The sequence below is a fragment of the Diabrotica undecimpunctata genome, chromosome 9 (genome assembly GCF_040954645.1).
Source record: "Diabrotica undecimpunctata isolate CICGRU chromosome 9, icDiaUnde3, whole genome shotgun sequence".
Taxonomy (NCBI): domain Eukaryota; kingdom Metazoa; phylum Arthropoda; class Insecta; order Coleoptera; family Chrysomelidae; genus Diabrotica; species Diabrotica undecimpunctata.
This window is the reverse complement of record NC_092811.1, coordinates 33,874,115-33,897,615: the sequence shown is the minus strand read 5'-3', so window position 1 is coordinate 33,897,615 and position 23,501 is coordinate 33,874,115. Positions and strand designations below refer to the sequence as shown.

General features: G+C 34.4%; 2 protein-coding genes across 3 annotated transcripts in view; one reads left to right on the top strand and one right to left on the bottom strand.

Annotated features, from left to right (window-relative positions):
- Nucleotides 1-461: 461 nt before the first annotated feature.
- On the bottom strand, nucleotides 462-899 carry LOC140450518 (uncharacterized). Its single transcript, XM_072544175.1, has one exon. It carries the CDS (start codon nucleotides 897-899, stop codon nucleotides 462-464), a length of 438 nt encoding a protein of 145 aa, XP_072400276.1.
- Nucleotides 900-14,750: 13,851 nt separating this feature from the next.
- Nucleotides 14,751-23,501, top strand: part of LOC140449792 (probable multidrug resistance-associated protein lethal(2)03659) — an 83,298-nt gene continuing 74,547 nt past the window's right edge. The window contains exons 1-2 of one of the 2 annotated variants that reach the window (XM_072543146.1): nucleotides 14,757-14,907; nucleotides 18,674-18,729. The gene's annotated coding sequence lies outside the window, so the exon portion shown is untranslated. Of the gene's footprint in view, nucleotides 14,908-18,673; nucleotides 18,730-23,501 lie in introns of both variants that reach the window. The other variant, XM_072543145.1, reaches the window with a different exon arrangement.

Sequence of the window (23,501 nt, the reverse complement as noted above, 5' to 3'; positions counted from 1 at the left end):
TGTCCGCCCAATCGACTTGCCGCAGCTTCAACCCTTCTTGGCACTTTGGAGTTATACTCAGATTTGGATTTTCGTAATAATGATTCGGCTTTAATGCAGAAATTTTTCAATAGCCGGCAACGTCGCTTTTATTTCAGACAGCACTTCAGCTCTTATCGGGATGTTTTTGTCTATTGTTTATTAATTGTTTAAAGAAGTTATTGTGCTTTTTGCAGTGCTTACTCACTGATATCTGCTGAATTTTGACGAAATATTTTTAACGGAAAAACAGCCGTCAGTCTGAATTCACTGTAGTCTATTTGTATTAGTTTATTTTTCACTTTTTTACACTAAATTTATATTTTAATACGGAGCGTATTTTGACAGTATCGTTCGGATTCAAGCCTCGATGCCAAGTCATCGCGGCTTGAAAATACCAAAACTTCTCGTCAGATCTCTGTGGAATTTGGAATGTTACAATTTTAAATAACAACGGAATTTATTGCTGCAACATTTAAAAGGCTATACAAAACAACCATAGGCCATCTTCTACTACAACGTGCCACATTATATTGTGGGCATAACTTATCTACGGTATCAACACCGCTTTTTGTGCTGTTACATGCTAATATGATTTCCGATTTTCCAGTCATAGAATCAACGTCGTCCCCATGCTGCATAGTCAAATATAACAGAACGTTTTTGGTTTTTTTTTGTTTATATGACACTAGTGTTCCTCTTGAACCAAATCCAAATGTACTAGATCCAATAGGTCGTCCTTGATTGTTAGAGAAATATGCAGGAATTTCTCTTCTATTTACTTTTATTGTTCCCAAGAGATTTAAACCATTTGCCTTTAAGCTTATACCAAGATCAATGCTGGTACCAATTGTCGGTGATAACATTTCTCTTAGTTCCATAGAGATGTTGACAGGCCCGTTCCGTCACTTCCTTGGTACTAGTATCTAGATATTATGGACCACCACTTGGTTTTTGCCAACGTATAGTTCCATATGACTGATATAAAATAACTTCGCATCAGACAGTGCAAATATTTTTATACCATATCTATTAGGTTTGCTTGGTATGTACTGGCGGAACAAGCACCATCATCTAAAAGCCTCCAACTTTTTGCCACGGTTACGTATTGCGAATGACAGAAACATTTTTTCTGATTTTCGTTCCATTTGGTAATAAGATCTCTTATTGGCGCTAATTTATCCAAACTAACTCTTTCCATCTATCCGGGAAATATCTTAGTCTCATTATGCTGTTTGTGATGTAGACTATTAATTTCGAAGGTAAGTTTTCCAGCGCTCCGTTCGTGATGTTATCTGGTCCAGGTGTTTTCTTTGCATTCATCATTTTTATTATTTCTTTAATTTCTTCAGGGGAGGTATGTGTTAACCTTATTCTACTCTTTTTTCTTCTTAGGCGTCTGGCACTTCTGTCTATATCTTCTGTCATATCTAAATCCTCGTCCGGGTGATAGTTAATCTTGCTTTCTCTTTCCAGCGTTTGTTTCATTACTTCCACTTTTTCCTATTCTGTATATACAATTCCGTTTTCCCCATGTAGGGGTGGAATTGGTTTCTTCTCTTTCCTCAGTATTTTAGATATCTTCCAGAGCGCTGATTTATTTGGATTTAGCTAATGGATATAGTTGTCGAGTTGTCTTTTAACTTCCCTATTTAGATCATTTGCAATCCTTTTATCCTTTTGATTTCTTGTGCAATAGGCTCTTCTTCTTTTCCTATTCTTTTCTTTGATTAGTTCTTTGAGTTCGGTTGATATTTCCTTGAATCTTTCTCTTTGTATGGTTTTTTCTTCTTCTTTGTAGCTGGCATCGATAGCATTTTGTATAGTTTGTTCAACTTTTGTCATACTTTCCTCTAATTCTACTATGTTATTGATTGTTGGTATTGCTCCGATGTTTTCGCTCACAATTCTTTTAAAGTTTGACCAATTTGTTTTTTTCTTTTTGTATGGCTGCAGATAGTTTAGTTCTATTGCGCCTAGGGTCAGGATGATTAAGTTGTGTGTTGAATCTCTTTCAGTTATTGATAAAATCTCATATTGTTGACCTACTTTGTGCAGGATTGCAATGTCTAGGTGGGTAGGGTTTTACCCTAGGTGGGTCATACCAGTTGGGCGATCTTGCGTTCAGGTCACCGATAATTATAGTGGGCTCGTCTGAATCTAGTATCAGATTCAGATCTTCTTGTAGGATTGCATCATTCGGCCTAACGCATGCTGAGATGATTTTCAGCGTTTGGTTGGCCGTGATGATCCGAACTATGGTTACTTCCATAGTGACCAGGCCACCAGGTGTTGGGATTAGTAGATGGTTTAATCCCTTTTTGATCATGATAGCGGTGCCTCCGGACCGTGTTCTATGGTCATCTCTATAGATGTCATAGCCAGGAAACTTAGTTTTTATTCTTTCAATGAGTTTGGTCTCTTGAAGGGCCATGACATCTAGTAGGTTTAATTTTTGACGTAGCCCGCCCGAATTCCATGGCCCAACTCGTAAATCGTAAAACCGGTATGGCATTACTTCTGTCCGAAACTACCCTAAGCATTCATTACTGTGGTCATTTTTTCTAACATGCAGGCGAAATTTTTCATCATTATTTAAGTTGTTCATTAAGGCAGTTGTTTCGTTATTTGTTGTTATGATAGCGGGTGAGTTTGTGTTGTTTGCAGCTTTTGTGGCTGCTTGCGCATATCTTATGTTGTTGTTAACCGGTGTTCTTTGTACACCCCTGTTTCTTGGTGGTTGTTGAGCAGGCAATTTATTTTTGGGTACTTTTGGAGCATCCCCTGTAGTTGGCCGTGTGTGCCATTTGCCATTTGGGATCCGTATTACGGTCAGAGAACTACGAACTTCGTAGTTTTCTGTTACGGTCCTTGAGACATTCGCTGCTTTTGTGGTTATCGCCACACTTTACACATCGAGAGCTACAGTGACAGGCTCTGGATCCATGGTAGAAGTTTTGGCAATTGTAACATTGTAGAACCTCTTTTTTGGTTTTGAATTCATCCTCCACGTATATGCGCATATAAAAGAGGTCTGTAATTTTCTTAATTTTGTCATCTTCGCTTTCTTTGATTGTCACAATAAAGAGAGGTAATACTTTCTTGTCTTCTATTTTGGATATCATATTAGATACCCTTATGACATCTATGCCCTTGTGCTTGAGTTCGTCTCCAATTATTTTGATGTCAGTTTTTTCTGACAGACCTCTAATGACTACCTTTTTTGTTTTTTCTATGTCGATCGGGTATGCTATGTACTCGACTTTTGGCTCGTATTCTTCTAATACCTTTAGCATCCGAAAGTAGTCGTCCCTGCTCTTAGTCTGTATGACTATGGATCTTCTGGACTTCGCAAATTTATTTACGGAGCCGATGCCTCGCTATGGATTTTTTGCCTTTCGCCTACGGATTTTAAGATTATTGCAGGGGGTTTTAGCTGCGTGCTTTGTTCACTGGTAGCTTTTTCACTATTTACTGATTTACTCGAAAGAGTGGGTACTTATTATTAATATTATTATACATAAGCGAGGACAGAGGAACTAAGTCCCTATTATGCCAAAAACAAAGAAATTTCATTAATAACCTACTAGTAAAAAACAAAAATTACAAATAAAAGAAATAAAATTACAATTTTTGGTTTAAAAGAAAAACAATATTTTAACTATAATGTAAAACGGTCAAGTCTGTTTTTGAACGAGTTGGTAGAGGGAGCAGAGACAATGTTATCGTTAAGGTTATTCCAGCACTCAAAAACTCTATTTGGTAAAAAGTTCTGCCTTGATCTTGTAGAAAAATTTTCTTTATTCAGTTTGAACTGATGACCTCTGAGGCGTTCATCTTAATTAACGGTAAACATTTCATCGAGATTTCCATAATCGAATTTTAGTATTTTAAAAGTTGTAATTAAGTCTCCACGTTGTCGGCGAAGTTCAAAAGAAGTTAGATTAGCCATACTAAGTCTTTCTGCATAAGAAGGTCTTCTCGGACCCAAAGAAATTCGGGTGGCTTTTCTTTGGACGTTTTCCAACATAGTCTTATCTCAAACCAGATCAGCGTATTCAAGTATGGGTCTTACGTACAGAGTGTAGAGTTTACAGAATGATTGCATTGAAACTCTCGAAAAACACCTCCGAATAAGATACAGTCTGGAGTTCGCACATTTACACATAGAGGTAATATGGTCGGACCAAGTTAGGCTGCTGTTTATGATAACACCAAGATCGTTATACGAAAACACAGAATCTAATGGCTGCCCGTTAACAAAGTACGGCACAAGTGGGTTATTTTTACCAATTCGAAGCACTACACATTTTTTAGCGTTTAAGGGTATTAACCACTGGGAACACCAAGTTAAAATAGAGTCCAAGTCCATTTGGAGGGTTAGCTGGTTTGTAATTGGATTGGCATATATTTTTGTGCCATCAGCGTATAACAATATTTTACTTGAGACATAATAAGAAACATCGCTGGTGTAAACCGTAAACAGCAGAGGTCCAAGGACAGAACCCTGAGGCACTCCACTTTCCACTAACCTGTCCTGTGAGAAAGATTCGCCAACTCTAACTTTGTAATATCGATCTGTCAGAAAATCATCTATCCAACGAAGTAAAGTACCGCGAACTCCGAAATGTTCTAGCTTATGTAGAAGTCTGCGCTTAGGTACACGGTCAAAGGCTTTAGAGAAATCTAGATAAACAACGTCGACCGGCTGCGAACTGTTAAATGATGACGTCCAGTCGTTAACACAATATAAAAGATTGGTTAGAGTAGAGCGACCAGAGACAAATCCATGTTGTTGTGTTGGAATAACATGTTCCTGGAGAAGGAATTTGGTCATATCCTCGGAGATAATGGCTTCCATAACTTTGGCAACTACTGGCAGCAAGCTAATCGGACGATAATTGTTAGGGTCAAGTTTGTTGCCTTTTTAAAAAAACCGGCAAAGGAGGAAGTAAAAAGTTTTTAAAAAACTTTTTACTTCCTCCTTTGATATTCCTTTTACTGCTCTAGCTTTTATCTTCGCATCCATTTCCTTTTCTTTCTTTTTCTCAACTATGAGTGTCTGCTTTTCAGCAACACTCATTTTTTGGGCGATTCTGTGTCCATTTTTTGGACTACAGGCCTTTCGGTAGTTTTTGTTTTTGTGATTTGTTTTTCTTTGTTATTTTGCTTTTTACTTTTTGCTTTTTGCCAATTGTCGTTTATTTCTTCTTCGTAATTGTGTATGTACTCTGGGTCCCAGTCGCTGAGACTCTGACTCTCGATGTGCGCTGTTTCTGGCTTGTTTTTTGTTTCCAGCTCCTTTTTGTTTTTTTTTTCGGAAAGACGCAATATTTGTGCAATCAGTTTCTGATTCTGTTTCTCTTTTAGATTTATTGTTTTTTGAAATTCGGCCATGATTTGTTTTTTCTCCATATCAGAGATTTTTTCAACCAATCTATTAATTGATTGAGCCATGTCGTCGTCATCTCTAGTCCTTTTCGTGTCGTTTATTGACACTACTTCGGGACTAGAGCATGGTCTTTTTTCTTGTTGAGCTTTGGCCGGTTCCGGACAGGTTTTCGAATTTTTCGCGATTTTTGCTGAATTCGTTTTCAGGGACCTGTGGGGTTTCTGAATTTGTGTTCTCCTAAAGGGAGCGAGTTTTGTGCTGAGGGGATCCGAATGCGCTTTCCTAATAGCTTTTGATACTTCTTTATTTATTTTTCGTAGTTTTTCTTTGTCATTTCCTTTGATTTCTCTTCTAGTTTCCTTTAGTTGCTTTGTTTAATTGGTTATTTTTTCGCCTTGGCGTCCTTTAGAGCAGCATTTTACTTGGGCCCTTCGAATAGCTTCTACGATATTTTCGTTTAGGGTATTTACATTATTTATGCATTCATTTTGTTGTATGATTTTATTGATTTTTATTGTCTTGGTATTAATTTAAATTCGTTGGGTCGTTCCATATCGGGTTGGCTTTCTCCCTAATAGTGAAAAATGGGAGAGACCTATGTCCAGCAGTGGACAGAAGAGGATGCATGATGATGATGATGAAAACGCCTCTTAACTGAAATCACTCTTGCTGAACTTACAGAAGCCTATGAAGGGCCACTACCAATTAAAAAATAAAAACATGCCAATTTATTTAATATTGCCGAATATATTCCACTACAGTATGTAAGAGTGAATATTATGATTTTGATATGTACGTCATATGTACGTACGTGTTTTTTTGTTTTTTTTATATGGCTTCGGCAGTTTGTCATACAGCCGGTTACATGATCTTTTAATCTCATTACGCATAGTAAAAAGCTTTTGAATTTATTTGCAATGGAATAGACTAAAATAGATAAATTTAAAATTGGGAAATCAGTTCAACAATTAATGAAAAGAAGAGAAAATATATATTTATACATACACATATATATCCATAAACACATACAATAACATGGGTCACTCGCTTTACGTCCAGGGTCCCATCAGGACATTATAATATATGACATACACAGGAAAACTAGGCCACGGTAAATAGGATTAAACATATAAAGGAGAGAAAACAAAGGAAAAAAGTAAAAACAAAAATTTTTTTTTAACTAAATAAAAATATTACATTTGGTCAAAAAATCGATTATGCAATCGTAAATTAATTTATTTTGGGTCGCTAGGGCAGATAAAACGTTAAGCGGAGATTTACCGGTTATATGAACTATAATATTATATAATAAGGTGGATTCCAAATTATATTTTACACAACCAAAAATTACATGATCTAGGTCGCCTTCTACTCCACATTCCACACAGTTTTTACTCTCAATCACATGAATTCTTGCAAGATGAGCAGGAAAACAAGCATGTCCAAATTTTAGCCTAGATATAGTTGTTATATAACGCCTAGGGACATTATAAGTTTTACGCCAATGTGAAACAGGGACAGTTGTGTGTATAGAAGTGTATCTATTTGGGTTGGTAAAATAAAACTCAGACCATAGATCACTCCATTAATATTTCAAGACTGCCTCGCGTGTAGCAACCAAATCAGAAATACTGGGTAGATATTCTGTGGTATCCACTGAATAAATACTTAATTTGGCTAATTGGTCCACATGTTCATTATGTTTAATTCCACTGTGTGCTTTGGCCCATATAAATATCACATTTTTTAATTTTCTTTAAAGCGTTTCACTAATTTTTTAATTAATATTATGTAGGGATTGGGGTATATGGTTGGAAAAAAAGGTTGGTTAATGGCTGTGAGAACTGACATGGAATCTGAAACAATAACAACGGAGGATTCCCTGTTAGAAACAAAAAGTAGGGCTTGATACATGGCAATTGCTTCCGCACTAAATATGGAAGTATTTGCTTTTAATTTGAACATTTTTTCTACCTTCTCCATGGGGATGTAAAAGGCACATCCTGTACCGTCTTCTGATTTGAAGGCATCCATGTAGATAGTACTGTAGTAATCCCAATTGGATAATATGCTTGTTATAATGTTGTTATTTGCTCTTCCAGTGTTTACATAATTTGGTTTAATAAATTTAACGCTATAAAAAAAGTTTGAAAATCATTTATATCTGTGTGTGATTTTAAATTAGTAGCTTCATCAGCAGAAACTGTGTTTTCTCTAAGAGCTTCACATAGGGTTGGAGAGTTTTGCTTTATCCCATATTTATTCGTTAAATCATAATTGTTTAAGTTTATTAATTCGGTATAAAGGAATAACATGTTTATCCGATCACTACTTAGTAAGAGCGAAAATTTTGTTCCCATTTAAGATAATACACGGAGACCAAAACCTAGAAGACAAGCAAGACTTGCAGACAGTAGATACTCCGAAGTACAACTTCAATAGTTTTATAAATGATAGTACTACTAAACAGCTATACCAACGACGACTGGATGAAAAACTACGAGAAATAGAGAGACAAACATTTTCAGATATTTACGAGAATATTATTGCTAGTTTACACCAGGCCTCTAAGGAGTCACTCGGGACGCAGCAAAACAAAATTAGTAACAAAATATGGTGGAACGAAGAAATCGAATATATGGTAAAACAGAAAAAAGAACAGCATCTAAAATGGCTAAATACAAAAAATACTGAAGACCATCAAGCTTACAAAGAAGCCGATAGACAATTACGAAAAATGATAAAACAAGAAACGAATAAAACATGGGATCAGAAATGTTAAGAAATCAATACATACATCGGAGGGAAGCAATGTACAGAGGTATGGAATTTTATACAATCAGTAAAAAATACAGGAAAAGACAAAGCACACATACACACCATAAAACCAAGACAATGGAAAGATCACTATGAAAGCTTGCTGACAGAGACAAGACAAGAATACCTAGCGAACTCCCCAACACAGTCAGTACATATACAAGGAGAGGAAGCGAGGGTAGACATCAAAACAGTAAGGAAGGCAGTAATGACCGTAAAGAATGGTAAATCCGCTGGACCTGAGGGAATCTATGCTGAAATGCTTAAGAATGGAACTCATAAACTATTTGAAATATTAACTTATGTGATCAATCAGTGTCTAAATGGACACCCAGTACCAGAACAATGGAGAACGGCATACATGTCCTCAATACACAAAAAGGGGGACAAAAGGAATTGTAATAATTATAGAGGCATATCGGTAACCAGCACCCTGAGCAGACTGTATGGACGAATTTTGAGAAATATGATCGAGGAAGAATATAAGCACAATGAAGAGGAAGAACAAAGCGGGTTCCGTGCAGGAAGATCGTGCACCGATAAAGTATTTTGTCTTAAACAAATAATAGAAAAAAGATTGGCTAAGAATCTAGAAACTCATATTACTTTTGTAGACCTGCAAAAAGCATATGACAACATCCCCTTAACAAAACTGTGGACAACGTTGAAAAGATCTAACATCAACCACACATTGATAAATGCTGTACAAGAACTATATAGAGACTCTAAGGCACAGATAAAAACAGGAAAATATCTAACGGAAAATTCCTGGTTACAAAAGGCTTGCGACAGGGATGCTGTATCTCACCAACCTTATTCAAGATATTGCAGCGGCATTGGAAAGATGGAAAAGAAAGGTACATAGGATGGGTATAGAGCTTAGCAATGAATGTATATATACACTCCAGTTTGCTGATGACCAGGTAGTGCTAGCGACCGACAGGGAAGACATGCAGTACATGCTAAGAAAACTGATAGAAGAATATAACGACTGGGGAATGAATGTCAATACAACAAAAACCAAATATCTTTGTATTGGAAACGAGTCAGATAACATAGACCTCGAAAACGGACAACATATTTCCTGCTGTCAGAGCTATGACTACTTGGGTGTTGCCTTTGACAATACAGGGACTGATACACGGGAAATAGAAAAACGAATCACTCAAGCAAAGAAAGTCTTAGGATGTCTCAATAGTATACTGTGGAGTAAAGAGATAACGAAAGGAAGGAAATTTAATATATATGAGACCATGATTAAAACTACTCTTCTTTATGGCGCTGAAACATGGAGAATTAGTGAAAAGAACAAAAAGCGAATAGAAGGAGTAGAGATGGATGCAATGAGAAGATCTTTAGGTATTTCCAGACGAGACCGAATCAGAAATGATGTAATAAAACAACGTATGGGAATAGAAGGAAATATAACTCAAGATATAGAGAAGAAACAATTAAGGTGGTATGGGCATGTTCAACGGATGCCAGCATCAAGACTCCCCAAAAAAGTAATAGAATGGCAACCGATAGGTCGACGGAAAAGAGGAAGACCCAGATTAGAATGGCAACACGGCGTAAACAAGTCCATGAGCGAAAGAAATTTAACAACAAACGACTGCGAAGATAGGAAGAGATGGTGTTTAGGTATCGGACAACGTCGAAAGACGTTCTAAACCGATGTATATATATAAAGGAAAGTGTTCTGGTGTTTAATTTTCAGCAGAAATTTTTCGGCCAAGAAATGTCTTTTAAGAGAAATTGGAGGCTTAAGTGCTTCAACATAAAGGGGCTCAATAAGAGTTGTCTTCATGGCACCAATACAGATCCGCAGACACTGGTTTATAAATATGATTAATTTGTCTAGTAAGTTCTTGCTGGCAGATCCATATAACCACCATCCATAATCTACGATAGAGCGAATGTACGTTCTATAAAAAAGTAAGGAAGTCTGAACATCTGTTCCCTACCAAGTTTTAGTTGTCATTTTCAGAAAGTTTAGGCCTTTTCACATCTATTTAACATATATTCTATGTGAAATTTCCATGTGAGCTTGTGATCTAGTATAATGCCCAAATATTTAATTACCTTTTTAAAAATATGTTTCTATATTGGGAATATTATGTCTACTGAAAATGGTCATTGCTGATTTTGTGGCCGACAGTTGAAGGTGGTTTTCTTCCAACCATATTTCTACAACGTTGTAAGTATCCATTAAAAATCCAAAAGCTTCATCTCTCTTCTTTGTTTCACAGTATATGCTGAAGTCATCTGCATATTGGATCTTAAAAGGATATTTTTCCAACATTAATCTATGTAGGGCAGCTGTGTAATAGGTAATTTGTTAATAATATGTACGTTTCTTAATTTCACGTGTACATACTTCATTTTTTATTTCTAAAACAACGTTTTAACCGCCTTACTTCCACACAACAACATTTTAACCGACGGAGATTTAACACGTTGTTTTATTAAAATATAGCATATATGTTCATAAATGCTTGTTTTGTATAACCTAAGGTTATTTTTGTTGGTATTAATGTTATGCATCTTTAGCCCAGTCTGGTTAAAAAAAAGGTGGAAAAATGTTTCGCAGATATCTGAAGCTTTTAAGACATAGGTGGGGGATACTAGATGATGAATAGATGAAAAGATACTCCTAGTTTTACCTTGCGTTTTTTTTAAGCAATAATTTATGGTCAAAATTTGATTTTTTGTCTATAAATTTTTTCCCTTATATTTTAAATAAACAATATTTATGTCATTTTTTTATGTCAAGAATATCTTTATTTTCCCGTTTTTTTTAATTAAAATTAAATAAATAAAATGGTATTAATACATTTAAACATCAAGGAATTACCATCTTTTAGATTTGTGCGAAATTTCCCCCCGATCAGTCAAATATTTTATAAGTTATTTAATTTGTTTATCCCTGAGGCTATTTATTTAAACTATTGAGCTTGCCTTATGCATGATGCTAGACACATTCAGCAAATTTCATAGGATTCTTGAAGACTTAGACTATCTCAGAAGTTAAATGCATATTGAGTTTTCATCGAAATTATTTACAAAATAAACGTTTGAAAAAGGGGTATGTTTTTTACTTATAAACAATTGTAATAACTTCTATATTTTTCAAGCTACAGACTTGTACGTACAACCATTGGATAGCTGGTAAAAAAGCTCACATTAAAAAATAAAAAACCTTCTATGACCAATATAAACGAAGTTAGTGATTATTTTTAAAAAAATCATATCTCCATTGTTTATAAACATTAAGAAGTAAAATTGAACAAATTTTGAATGAAAATCTAAACTTCATATTGAAACTTATAGCTATAAAATTTATCTAATTTTTCGAAACGACGGTACTTTCGAAAGATCGACATAGGAAAGTGGAGAGGATATCTGTTTCAGCTCCGTTTTTTTTTTCGGCATCGGAACTTCAGATTGCAACACGTAGGAAAAATTTACATTATCTCGGCCTCCTTTGCAGCTGCAAGCCTCTTTTTTTTTATTCCGGGGTAGCTCGTCGAAATATGAATAACTACATAGTTTTCACTGGCCGGAAAATATGGGAAAACTCGGAAAAAGTTGAGTCCATTTGAAATTCACCATAAATACTTACTTTTTTTAATTTGCTCGAATAGTCTGTCGCAGTATTAATAATGATGACATAATTTTCACCCCCCATAAATCTCGGAATATCCCGGAAAATCAACATATGTTTTTCATTTTATATCAATGATGTAATAATAATTTTTTACACATTATATTATTATATTCCTTGTATTAATTATAATTGTTTGTATTTTTATAATTAACAATATTGATTTTTATTCTATTTTTCTTACAAATATGATATACAATATCGCCTTACTGCTTTGATAAAATAAGTCGCTTTTTTCATCACTTGCCTTATAAATTTTACAATGTTTATTGAACTTTACTTTTTTTATTTTCTTTACATACATTGGTTTAAAAGTTGGTCTATTTATTCGACTTCACTGTCAGGTCTGAACCTTTTTGTTGCAGGTTGTTTGTCTTCACTTATTAAGTCAGTCTTTCCATACATTAACATATTAATGGGCGATCTTAATGCCAAGGTGGGTCAAGGTAAGGTAGGAGAACAAGTAGGAAAATATGGGCTTGGAAACAGAAATGACAGAAGAGATCGATTGATTCAATTTTGCCAAAGTGAAGACTTCGTAATAACAAATACCTTTTTCAAATTACCTCCTCGACGGTTATATACATGGACATCTCCACAACATACCAAAGAAAAAATAGTGAGAAATCAAATAGACTACATTATGATAGCAAGGAGGTATCATAATGCTGTTAAATGTACTAAGACGTACCCAGGAGCTGATATAGGCCCAGATCATAACCAGGTAGCGAGACCAAAAAAAAGATTAGAAGACCACACAGAAAGGCACTAGATTTAAATAAACTTAGAAACAAAAATATACAACAAAAAACAGGAGAAGAAATAAATGAAAACCTCCGTTCAGTGCAGCAACAAATTAACGATACAAACAACGTTAACCAAAAATTAAAGTACATAAATACAGCTATACAAACAGCAGGAAAGAAACATCTTACAAAAACAACAACAAAGAATAAGGGGTGGATGACACAAGATATACTAGACTTGATGGAATAAAGAGAAATACAAAGAAATAAATAAACACATAAAAAAGAGAATAAAAGAAGCCAAAGAGGAGTGGATTAAAGAACAATGTGAAGAAATGGAAACCTATGAGAAAAAGTACGATGCGTTCAATATGCACAAAAAAGTAAAAGAGATAACAGGAAGCATAAATAAATGCCAAATAGGTAAACTTAAAGACAAAGATGGAAATCTTATTGTAGATCTAGAGAATAAAATACAAAGATGGACAGAATACCTCAATGAATTATTTGAAGACGATAGAAACAACTTAACTCAGATAATCAATGCAACTGGGCCAGACATATTGAAAGAAGAAGTAGAATACGCAATAAGAAACGCTAAAAATGGAAAAGCAAATGGATCTGATGAAATTCCTACAGAACTGTTGAAGCTTTTAAATGATAAATCCGTAACCATAATATTAAATTTTGCAGCGAGGAGCTAAAACAGTTTCCCCTCCACTTTCCTATGTCGATCTTTCGAAAGTAACTTCGTTTCGAAAGGTTTTAAGTTTCGAAAAATTGGATGAATTTTATAGCTATAAAATTCAATATAAAGGTTAGATTTTTATTCAAAATTTTTGCAAATTCTACTTCTTAATGTTTATAAACAATGGAGATATAATTAACAAAAAAATTGTCGCTAACTTCGTTCCTATTATTCATAGAAGGTTTATTTTTTTGTGAAATGTGAGTTTTTTTACCAGCTATCTAATGGTTGTACGTACAAGTCTGTAGCTTAAAAAATATAGAAGTTATTACAATTGTTTATAAGTAAAAAACATTCCCCTTTTTCAAACGTTTATTTTGTAAATAATTTCGATGAAAACTCAATATTCATTTAACTTCTGAGATAGTATAAGTCTTAAAGAATCCTATGAAATTTGTTAAATGTGTCTAGCATCATTCATAGGGCAAAATCAATGGTTTAAATAATTAGTCCCAGGGATAAACAAATTGAATAACTTTTAAACTGTTTGACCGATCGGGGGGAAATTTCGCACAAATTTAAAGGACTATAACTCCTTAATGTTGAAATATATTAATAACATTTTGTTTTGTTAATAAAAAAATTAATTAAATTTATACATTAGTGCAAAAAAACTGCTTTTTTGCAAATATCTCTGTAAATTATTTATCAATTTTAATTGAAAAAACGGGAAAATAAAGATATTCTTGATATAAAAAAATTTTATAAATATTGTTTATCTAAATTATAAGGGAAAAAACTTATGGATAAAAAATCAAATTCTGACCATAAATTATTGTTTAAAAAAAACGCAAGGTAAAAATAGGAGTATCTTTTTATCTATTCGTCATCTAGTAACCCCCACCTATGTCTTAAAAGCTTCAGATATCTGCGAAACATTTTGCCGTAAAATCGACGATTTTTGTATAACCAGACTGGGCTACTTATAGTCTATCATATTACGCTCATAAATATATATTTTTTTCAAATTAATCAATTATAAGGTGTTTTTTCAATTTGTCGACAAAATGTGATTTATCGTTTACAACATTGTTCCAGCATAGCATTCAATTACTTACTGCCTAGTTTCTAAAAAATGTTAAATATGGCAAAACGTATTATTACATTCAAGTGTGTCGAGTGCAAAGAACTTTGCAATACTAGGTATTACCATTTTATCAGACATGTAGACACGATTTGACACGGTGATTTCCAAATTGTTTTTACCTGTATGAAGTGAAGAGGCAGTGATATCTTGAAGGACAGTAAATCATAAAACCTTATATTTGCCACAATAAAGTCTAAGGTAACTGAGACAATCTCAAGTATTTGCGTTTTGGGCTCTTAAAAAATTGTCGATAAATATGCGTTATCTAATATCAATACTTAATATTCTCAAAGTTTAAATTTTTTCACTTTTATTGCCGAATCGATTGGCTTGATAATAATTAGACAGAAAGGTTAACATTCAGATTAAAAAGTTTGAACAAAGTGGTTACTTTGTTCTGCTTTGATTTCTATTTAATTTAAATCTTTGTATAAGGTAAGTAAAACATAATAAATAATAAATATACATTCTTATATCGGTAGCATTTTAGCTTTACAACCCCTAAGCAGAGATTTTGACCTTCGTCAAAATCATCAATTTTGAACATCAATTTTTTAACTCGCGATCCATTTTCCTACTCTTTTCTTAGGTTTCTTTTGAATCATTTTCGAAATTAAAATTTTCGAATATTATTTTAAATGTTAAAAAACTTCTTGTGGCAACTTAACCCTATATTGCTTCTTCTTCTTCCTTCTTGTATGCAGTCTTTAAAGCCTGTTTCTTCTTCAATATTAGCCTCCTAAATTGTCTAAATTATCGCACTACCTTTTTCTTGGCCTGCTAATACTTCTTCGTCCACTTGGTGACTTATCTCGTGCTATTCGTACTATCCTATCCTTTACCATTCTACTAATGTGTTCGTTCCACTCCTGTTTCCGTTTTGTCACCCATCCATTTATATATACACATCGGTTTAGAACGTCTTTCGACGTTGTCCGATACCTAAACACCATCTCTTCCTATCTTCGCAGTCGTTTGTTGTTAAATTTCTTTCGCTCATGGACTTGTTTACGCCGTGTTGCCATTCTAATCTGGGTCTTCCTCTTTTCCGTCGACCTATCGGTTGCCATTCTATTACTTTTTTGTTGAGTCTTGATGCTGGCATCCGTTGAACATGCCCATACCACCTTAATTGTTTCTTCTCTATATCTTGAGTTATATTTCCTTCTATTCCCATACGTTGTTTTATTACATCATTTCTGATTCGGTCTCGTCTGGAAATACCTAAAGATCTTCTCATTGCATCCATCTCTACTGCTTCTATTCGCTTTTTGTTCTTTTCACTAATTCTCCATGTTTCAGCGCCATAAAGAAGAGTAGTTTTAATCATGGTCTCATATATATTAAATTTCCTTCCTTTCGTTATCTCTTTACTCCACAGTATACCATTGAGACATCCTAAGACTTTCTTTGCTTGAGTGATTCGTTTTTCTATTTCCCGTGTATCAGTTCCTGTATTGTCAAAGGCAACACCCAAGTAGTCATAGCTCTGACAGCAGGAAATATGTTGTCCGTTTTCGAGGTCTATGTTATCTGACTCGTTTCCAATACAAAGATATTTGGTTTTTGTTGTATTGACATTCATTCCCTAGTCGTGATATTCTTCTATCAGTTTTCTTAGCATGTACTGCATGTCTTCCCTGTCGGTCGCTAGCACTACCTGGTCATCAGCAAACTGGAGTGTATATATACATTCATTGCTAAGCTCTATACCCATCCTATGTACCTTTCTTTTCCATCTTTCCAATGCCGCTGCAACATATATCTTGAATAAGGTTGGTGAGATACAGCATCCCTGTCGCAAGCCTTTTGTAACCAGGAATTCTTCCGTTAGATATTTTCCTGTTTTTATCTGTGCCTTTAAGTCTCTATATAGTTCTTGTACAGCATTTATCAATGTGTGGTTGATGTTAGATCTTTTCAACGTTGTTCACAGTTTTGTTAAGGGGATGTTGTCATATGTTTTTTGCAGGTCTACAAAAGTAATATGAGTTTCTAGATTCTTAGCCGATCTTTTTTCTATTATTTGTTTAAGACAAAATACGTTATCGGTGCACGATCTTCCTGCACGGAACCCGCTTTGTTCTTCCTCTTCATTGTGCTTATATTCTTCCTTGATCATATTTCTCAAAATTCGTCCATACAGTCTGCTCAGGGTGCTGGTTACCGATATGCCTCTATAATTATTACAATTCCTTTTGTCCCCCTTTTTGTGTATTGAGGACATGTATGCCGTTCTCCATTGTTCTGGTACTGGGTGTCCATTTAGACACTGATTGATCACATAAGTTAATATTTCAATTAGTTTATGAGTTCCATTCTTAAGCATTTCAGCATAGATTCCCTCAGGTCAAGCGGATTTACCATTCTTTAGGGTCATTACAGCCTTCCTTACTGTTTCGATGTCTACCCTCGCTTTCTCTCCTTGTATATGTACTGACTGTGTTGGGGAGTTCGCTAGGTATTCTTGTCTTGTCTCTGTCAGCAAGCTTTCATAGTGATCTTTCCATTGTCTTGGTTTTATGGTGTGTATGTGTGCTTTGTCTTTTCCTGTATTTTTTACTGATTGTATAAAATTCCATACCTCTGTACATTGCTTCCCTCCGATGTATGTATTGATTTCTTGACATTTCTGATCCCATGTTTTATTCTTTTCTTGTTTTATCATTTTTCGTAGTTGTCTATCGGCTTCTTTGTAAGCTTGATGGTCTTCAGTATTTTTTGTATTTAGCCATTTTAGATGCTGTTCCTTTTTCTGTTTTACCATATATTCGATTTCTTCGTTCCACCATATTTTGTTACTAATTTTGTTTTGCTGTGTCCCGAGTGTCTCTTTAGAGGCCTGGTGTAAACTAGCAATAATATTCTCGTAAATATCTGAAAATGTTTGTCTCTCTATTTCTCGTAGTTTTTCATCCAGTCGTCGTTGGTATAGCTGTTTAGTACTATCATTTATAAAACTATTGAAGTTGTACTTCGGAGTATCTACTGTCTGCAAGTCTTGCTTGTCTTCTAGGTTTTGTCATCTACCCATCCATTTATGTCTTCTATATTGCATGCTTTTCTTATGTTTTCTGTATCCAACAGACTTTTTTCTGATATTCGTCAGAGTATTTTCATCTCTGTTATTTCTAGTAGTCGTCTCGTTTTAGATGTGTCAGGTCTTGTCTCCGCCGTATATGTTAATATAGATCTAACTGCTGCTTTATGGATTCTTGTTTTTGTGTCTTGTCTTAGGTGTTTGTTCTTCCAGATTGTGTCATTAAGAGATCCGGCGCTTTACTTGCTTTTAAACTTTGTTGTCGTACTTCTTCTTCAACATCTCCGTGACTAGTTATATCTATTCCCAGATATCTAAACCTTGCTTCCTGCTTTATTATTTTCCCCTCAATTTCGATTTTACATCGTAGTGGGTATTTAGATGTTGTCATACATTTGGTTTTTTCTACTGATATTGTCATATTGTATTTCTTGGATGTTGTATTGAAGATATGTGTTAATATTTGGAGCTCGTCTTCTGTCTCAGCGATTGCGATGCGGCGTCGTCTGCATAACATAATATTTGGATTTATTTGTTTCCCATTCTGTAACCACGACCTTTACATACTGCTTGTATTATTTCGTCCATTATTATATTAAAGAGAAGTGGGCTCAACGAGTCACCCTGTCTGATTTAGCTTTGTACTGGTATACACTGTGTTAGTTTTACATTTATCTTTGCCTGTATTTGATTATAGAAGTAGATGTTTTTGATGGTTTGTATAATATTAATTGGTATGTTTCTTTTATACAGTAGGTGTAAGACGTCTTCGACTTGGATGCGATCAGGTCAGGTCTATAAAACATAGATATGCTGGTTTATTGTACTCGATGGCCTTTTCTGTGATTTGTCTTAGTACAAATACGGCGTCTACGCAGGATCTACTGGATCTGAATCCTTGTTGTTAATCTGATAAAGTTGTTAGTTTATTGATTTTGTTGGTTAGGACTTTTGTGGTAAGCTTAACTGCAGTATTCAGTAGATATATACTGCCCTATTAAGAATAGAAGTCGTAACTGACAAAATCCCTATTTTGAGATATTCGATGTTTTGGATTTGATTAATTGCCATCAACTGTAATGACTTATTAAAAATCTTGTTACAACATAGCAATATATTTTTTAAATACAAATTTAATGAGTGCGTGCAATTTTCTTTCAGAGTATTTGAAATTAGACTTTTGATAGATACGACATCTAACAAATCATAAAAATAAGGTAAAGTAAAAAGTCTTATCTTAATCAAAGTTATAGTTTATTAAGTTAAACAAAATAACATAAATTCATAATCAGTTTTTTATTTTAAATTATTCCAAAACGTTTGTCTGCTTTTAGGCATGAGTCCACACAGTTTGGATATAATTAGTTGTTTTCTTTCAGTCGTTATGCCTCTAGAAATGGACTTGGGTGAAGGTTTTGTCATTCCCAGTTTTGCAATCTTTTCAATTAGAATGTTTACTTCACTTTCTGCCTCTGAGGTGAAGCTAGTTTTGTACGAAAAAGTATATTTACCTCTAGAAAAATTTACTTGGACCATTTGATTTAGGTATGGTCTGGGATTAATTTTATTCAGTTTATATGCATAAGTACCATCTTGCCATTCAAAAAAGTCAGCTAATTCCATAACAATTACTTCAGTATTACTTGCTGCATTTGCTACTGTATCCGAAAAGTCTTTAAAATCGTATATTTTACCCATTTGCTTCATGGAGCGTTCCACTTGGTGAATGAGTCCGCAGCTATGAAGGTATGGCCAGGCTCAAAATACTTAATACTTAATTTTTTAAGTTCGATATCCTCAGAGTTTACAATAAACGTAAAGAAAGTAAACAAAGCCCAGTTTTTATTTTGAGCAGAGCAATTGTCAAACCTCAACACCAACTATTAGACATCCAATTATTGAAAAACGACACCATACATCAGACAGTAAATAAAGAATTAAACAAAAATTTAGGAAATATCGATCACAATAGAATTAGCGAGTACGATGACATAAACGTTCTGTGGAAAACTATTAAAGAACAAATGAACAATGTAACGGAAAAACATCTAAAAGTAACACCTAAAAATAACAAACAGGAATGACAGAAGAGATTTTACAATTAATGAACAAACGAAGAGAATCCAAAGGAAAAAATGACAAGGACGGATAATACAAAAGACTAAATAGAATAATTCGAAAAAAAATAACCGAAGCAAAAGAGAAATGGCTGGAAACAAAATGCGTGGAAATAGAAGAACTACAACAAAGGCACGATTTTTTTAATTTACATAAAAAGGTAAAAGAGTTTACATCGACTACCAAGAGAACGACTTTTCACACCATGCTGAACACGGATGGCAAACTGCTAGAATCAACGGAAGACAAACTGAAAGAATGGGAAAACTATATTAAAATTCTTTTTCACGACATAGGAGAAGAACCAAGATTGGAAAATAACAACGAAGGGCCAACAATTCTGAAATCTGAAATCATAAATGCAATTAATCATCTTAAAACAAATAAAAGCCCAGGTCCAGACGGAATATACACAGAAACGTTAAAATTAATCAGCGAAGAAAATATCGAAATATTTGTCCTTTTATTCAATCGCATTTATGATACAGGTAAAATACCCCAAGATTGGCTGGAGTCAATATTCATCTCACTACCAAAAAAGCCAAACCCACAACACTGCAATGAGTTCCGTCTGATAAGCCTTATGAGTCATGCAGTAAAAGTCCTACTAAAAATCGTACATAATCGTATCTATAGAAAGTGCGAAACAATCATCGGAGACGATCAGTTTGGATTCAGAGCCGGCATGGGAACGAGAGAAGCCCTGTTCAGTTTACTAGTTCTCGCCCAAAAATGCTACGACCAACAGAAAGATATATTTATATGCTTTATAGACTTCGAAAAAGCATTTGATAAAGTAAGACACGACCTACTATTAGAACGTTTGCAAGAAGTCGGTTTAGATGGAAAAGACATCAAATTCTTAAAAAACTTGTACTGGAACCAAAACGCCAGAGTTAGGATCGAAGGTTCCACATCCGCAGAAGTAGAAATTAGGAGGGGAGTTAGACAGGGATGTGTTCTGTCGCCTCTGCTGTTTAATCTTTACTCCGAGTTTCTATTTAAAGAAGCATTGGAGGATTCCAAGGATGCAGTCAAGGTGAATGGCGTAAATATCAACAGTATCAGATACGCCGATGATACAGTGTTAATTGCGGATTCCGACGTAGGTCTACAACGACTCATCGACAAGACCAACTCGACCTGTGAGCAATTTGGTATGAAAATAAACATTAAAAAAACCAAAGCGATGTCAATCCGAAAAAACCAAAACGTACCTCAACCTTGCACAATAAATGGGCACATTTTAGAACAGGTCAATAGATTTAAGTACCTGGGATGTTATATCGATAGCAGCCTAAATCCTGATCTAGAAATAAGATCGAGAATAGAACAGGCCGAAAAAATAAAAAAACTGCTTTGTGATTCTCGAATAAAACATGAAATTCGACTACGTTTATCAAAATGCTACATCTGGTCGACTCTTCTATATGCAGTTGAAACGTGGACCCTAAAAACATCAACCGTAAATAAATTGGAGGCCTTTGAAATGTGGATCTACCGGAGAATGCTCAAAATTTCATGGACATCGCATACCTCAAACGAAGAAGTGCTGCATAGAATAGGCAAGGAAAGAGAACTTTTTAACACAGTAAAAGTTAGAAAAACATCATACCTAGGCCACATACTGAGAAATAATAAGTACCAATATGCCCAACTTATAGTGAAAGGAAAAATCGAGGGAAAGAGAGGCCTAGGAAGGAAAAGACTATCGTGGCTCAGAAACATCCGACAATGGACAGGGCTAAATTTTGAACAGCTGAAGATAGAGAAGATTTTAAAATTGCAGTAGCCAACCTCCATTGAGGAGAGGGCACTTTAAGAAGAATTGTCAAGCCACATTATAACATTTTTAGCGTCTCGGTGATACAAAAAAAATTTATAGAATATGCTGGCAATATCCGACGTACTCCGTCCGGCTATTCCTTCGTGCCATAAAATTGCAGTTGCTATTGTTGGCTTTCTAGCAGTGACGACAAAACTTTCATTAAAAGTAATTATTCTAGGTGTAAAAATAATCACCTTAAACATATCCATTCTCGGAAGCATTATGACCTAGAATATCAACAAAATAAAACATTTATAATTAATATAATATTTTATTACCTTTTGCAAATCCGCTGAAACTACCATTGATGTATCGTTCCAGTTACTTTTTGCAGACGAGTCAGTTTGATATTCTGATCTGGCAGCAGTGTAATTATTTTGATGTACATCAAAGTTGGTGCATTCCTCACAATTATCCACCAATGCATCCTTTTTGTGAGACGTGGATTTTGAATGCAAGTCAAATGATTCACACAACCAGCACTCTTCGTGTCCAATTCCAAATTTACAAATGAAATATTTAAAGTTGCCACAACTTCTCGATATAAATAATACGAACACTTGAAAGTTGGATGTTTTTCAATAAAATTCTGGTACATCATTTTTATTGTGATGTCACTGGGAAGATAAAGTCGTTGTGGTGCTTATTCCCGACAGTAGTGTGGTTCTGTGGGTTTGAAAGATTCTATATGTTCTATATTTCTAATATTTCGATCTATTTTAATTTTTCCTGTCTTTCCTTGTTTATTATTGTTGACCGTCACTTTTGCATTTATTTTAGTAAGGGCATCTCTAATAACTCTGTCATTTTTCTTTTCATATCCCAGTGTTCTCATAAAAAATATTTTGCAGACTTTGTTTGCATCCGTCATTGTCTTTAAGAAATTATAAAAAACTTTTCGACCTTCTAAACACAACACTAGCTATGGTTTTCCGTTTGGTTATTTGTTCAGATGCGTTATTAAAAATAAAATATTTCTGTTCGTCTTTTTGCAATTTCCAAAATTCTCCATTTATTTCCGTTCGTCTCGCTTCTGTTATTTTTTGGAACATCTTCTCTTGCAAGAGATACAAGATAGTTTTACACCGTGCTTAGCAATTGTGGCTTCTAATTTTCTTTTTTTTTCTCATTGCTAGGCTCTCTTTAAATTTCTTTCGTTTACGGATTTCCCCTGTTTTAGTTAAATTGTCCTTTTCCTCCCTTTTAACAGATACATATATTATATCTACCAAGATTTCTTGAATAAAAGGGAGACGGTCTTCCTTACCTTCTTCTTCACCTTTGGAATCAGATTCTTCAGGAACAACATTTCCAGCTCTCAAAGTTATATCACTTATCTTCACTTTATTTAAACCTCTTCTGTTTAATTTCAGTTTCTCAATTTCTTCCGTCTCTGAATCTGACAAAATAAAATCGGGGTCATTATCATGCTGAAGTTTAGGTTTCTTCACGACACGTCGTCGTCAACTATGTATTTTCTCCCTTTGTTGGTTATGTAAAATATGCAGCATTTTAAATGCTCTGCTATTTCTGTCTATTGTTATTGATTCAGTTAATAAACTTTAATGTAAACACACTTAAAAACACTATAACAATAGGATTATTACTAGTAAACAACTGAAAATCAGATACGCCGAATAACGCGAACCGTTTAATTTTTAGGTTAAAAAACTAAAAAGGCGGGAAACACTATGAATGATTAGTTTGATCTTCCTGTTGTTAGAATATTTTGTCGTAACTACAAATCGTCTTGTGAAGATACGACTAAAAATGTTAACAAATGGAGATACGACAAATTGGCTTAACATAAACTGTAAAAATGCAGATCCGATAAAATTTTAAAGTAGAATAACTTATTTTTATACAGCAGATAGGACTTTCATTCTTAACATATAGGTATATTATTTGGCTATCAATATGAAGAACCACGGGAAAGAACGATCAGACTCACATTTTGTTCATTTTGTACAAATCGAATTTTAAAGTTTAAAGTCGTTTATTTTGGTTCAGAAAAATTAAATACAAAATGTTTAGTTATTAGTT

Bases quoted from the DNA above. Each gene is read 5' to 3' on its own strand.
- LOC140450518 (XM_072544175.1), bottom strand. From the start codon at position 899: ATGGAACTAAGAGAAATGTTATCACCGACAATTGGTACCAGCATTGAT.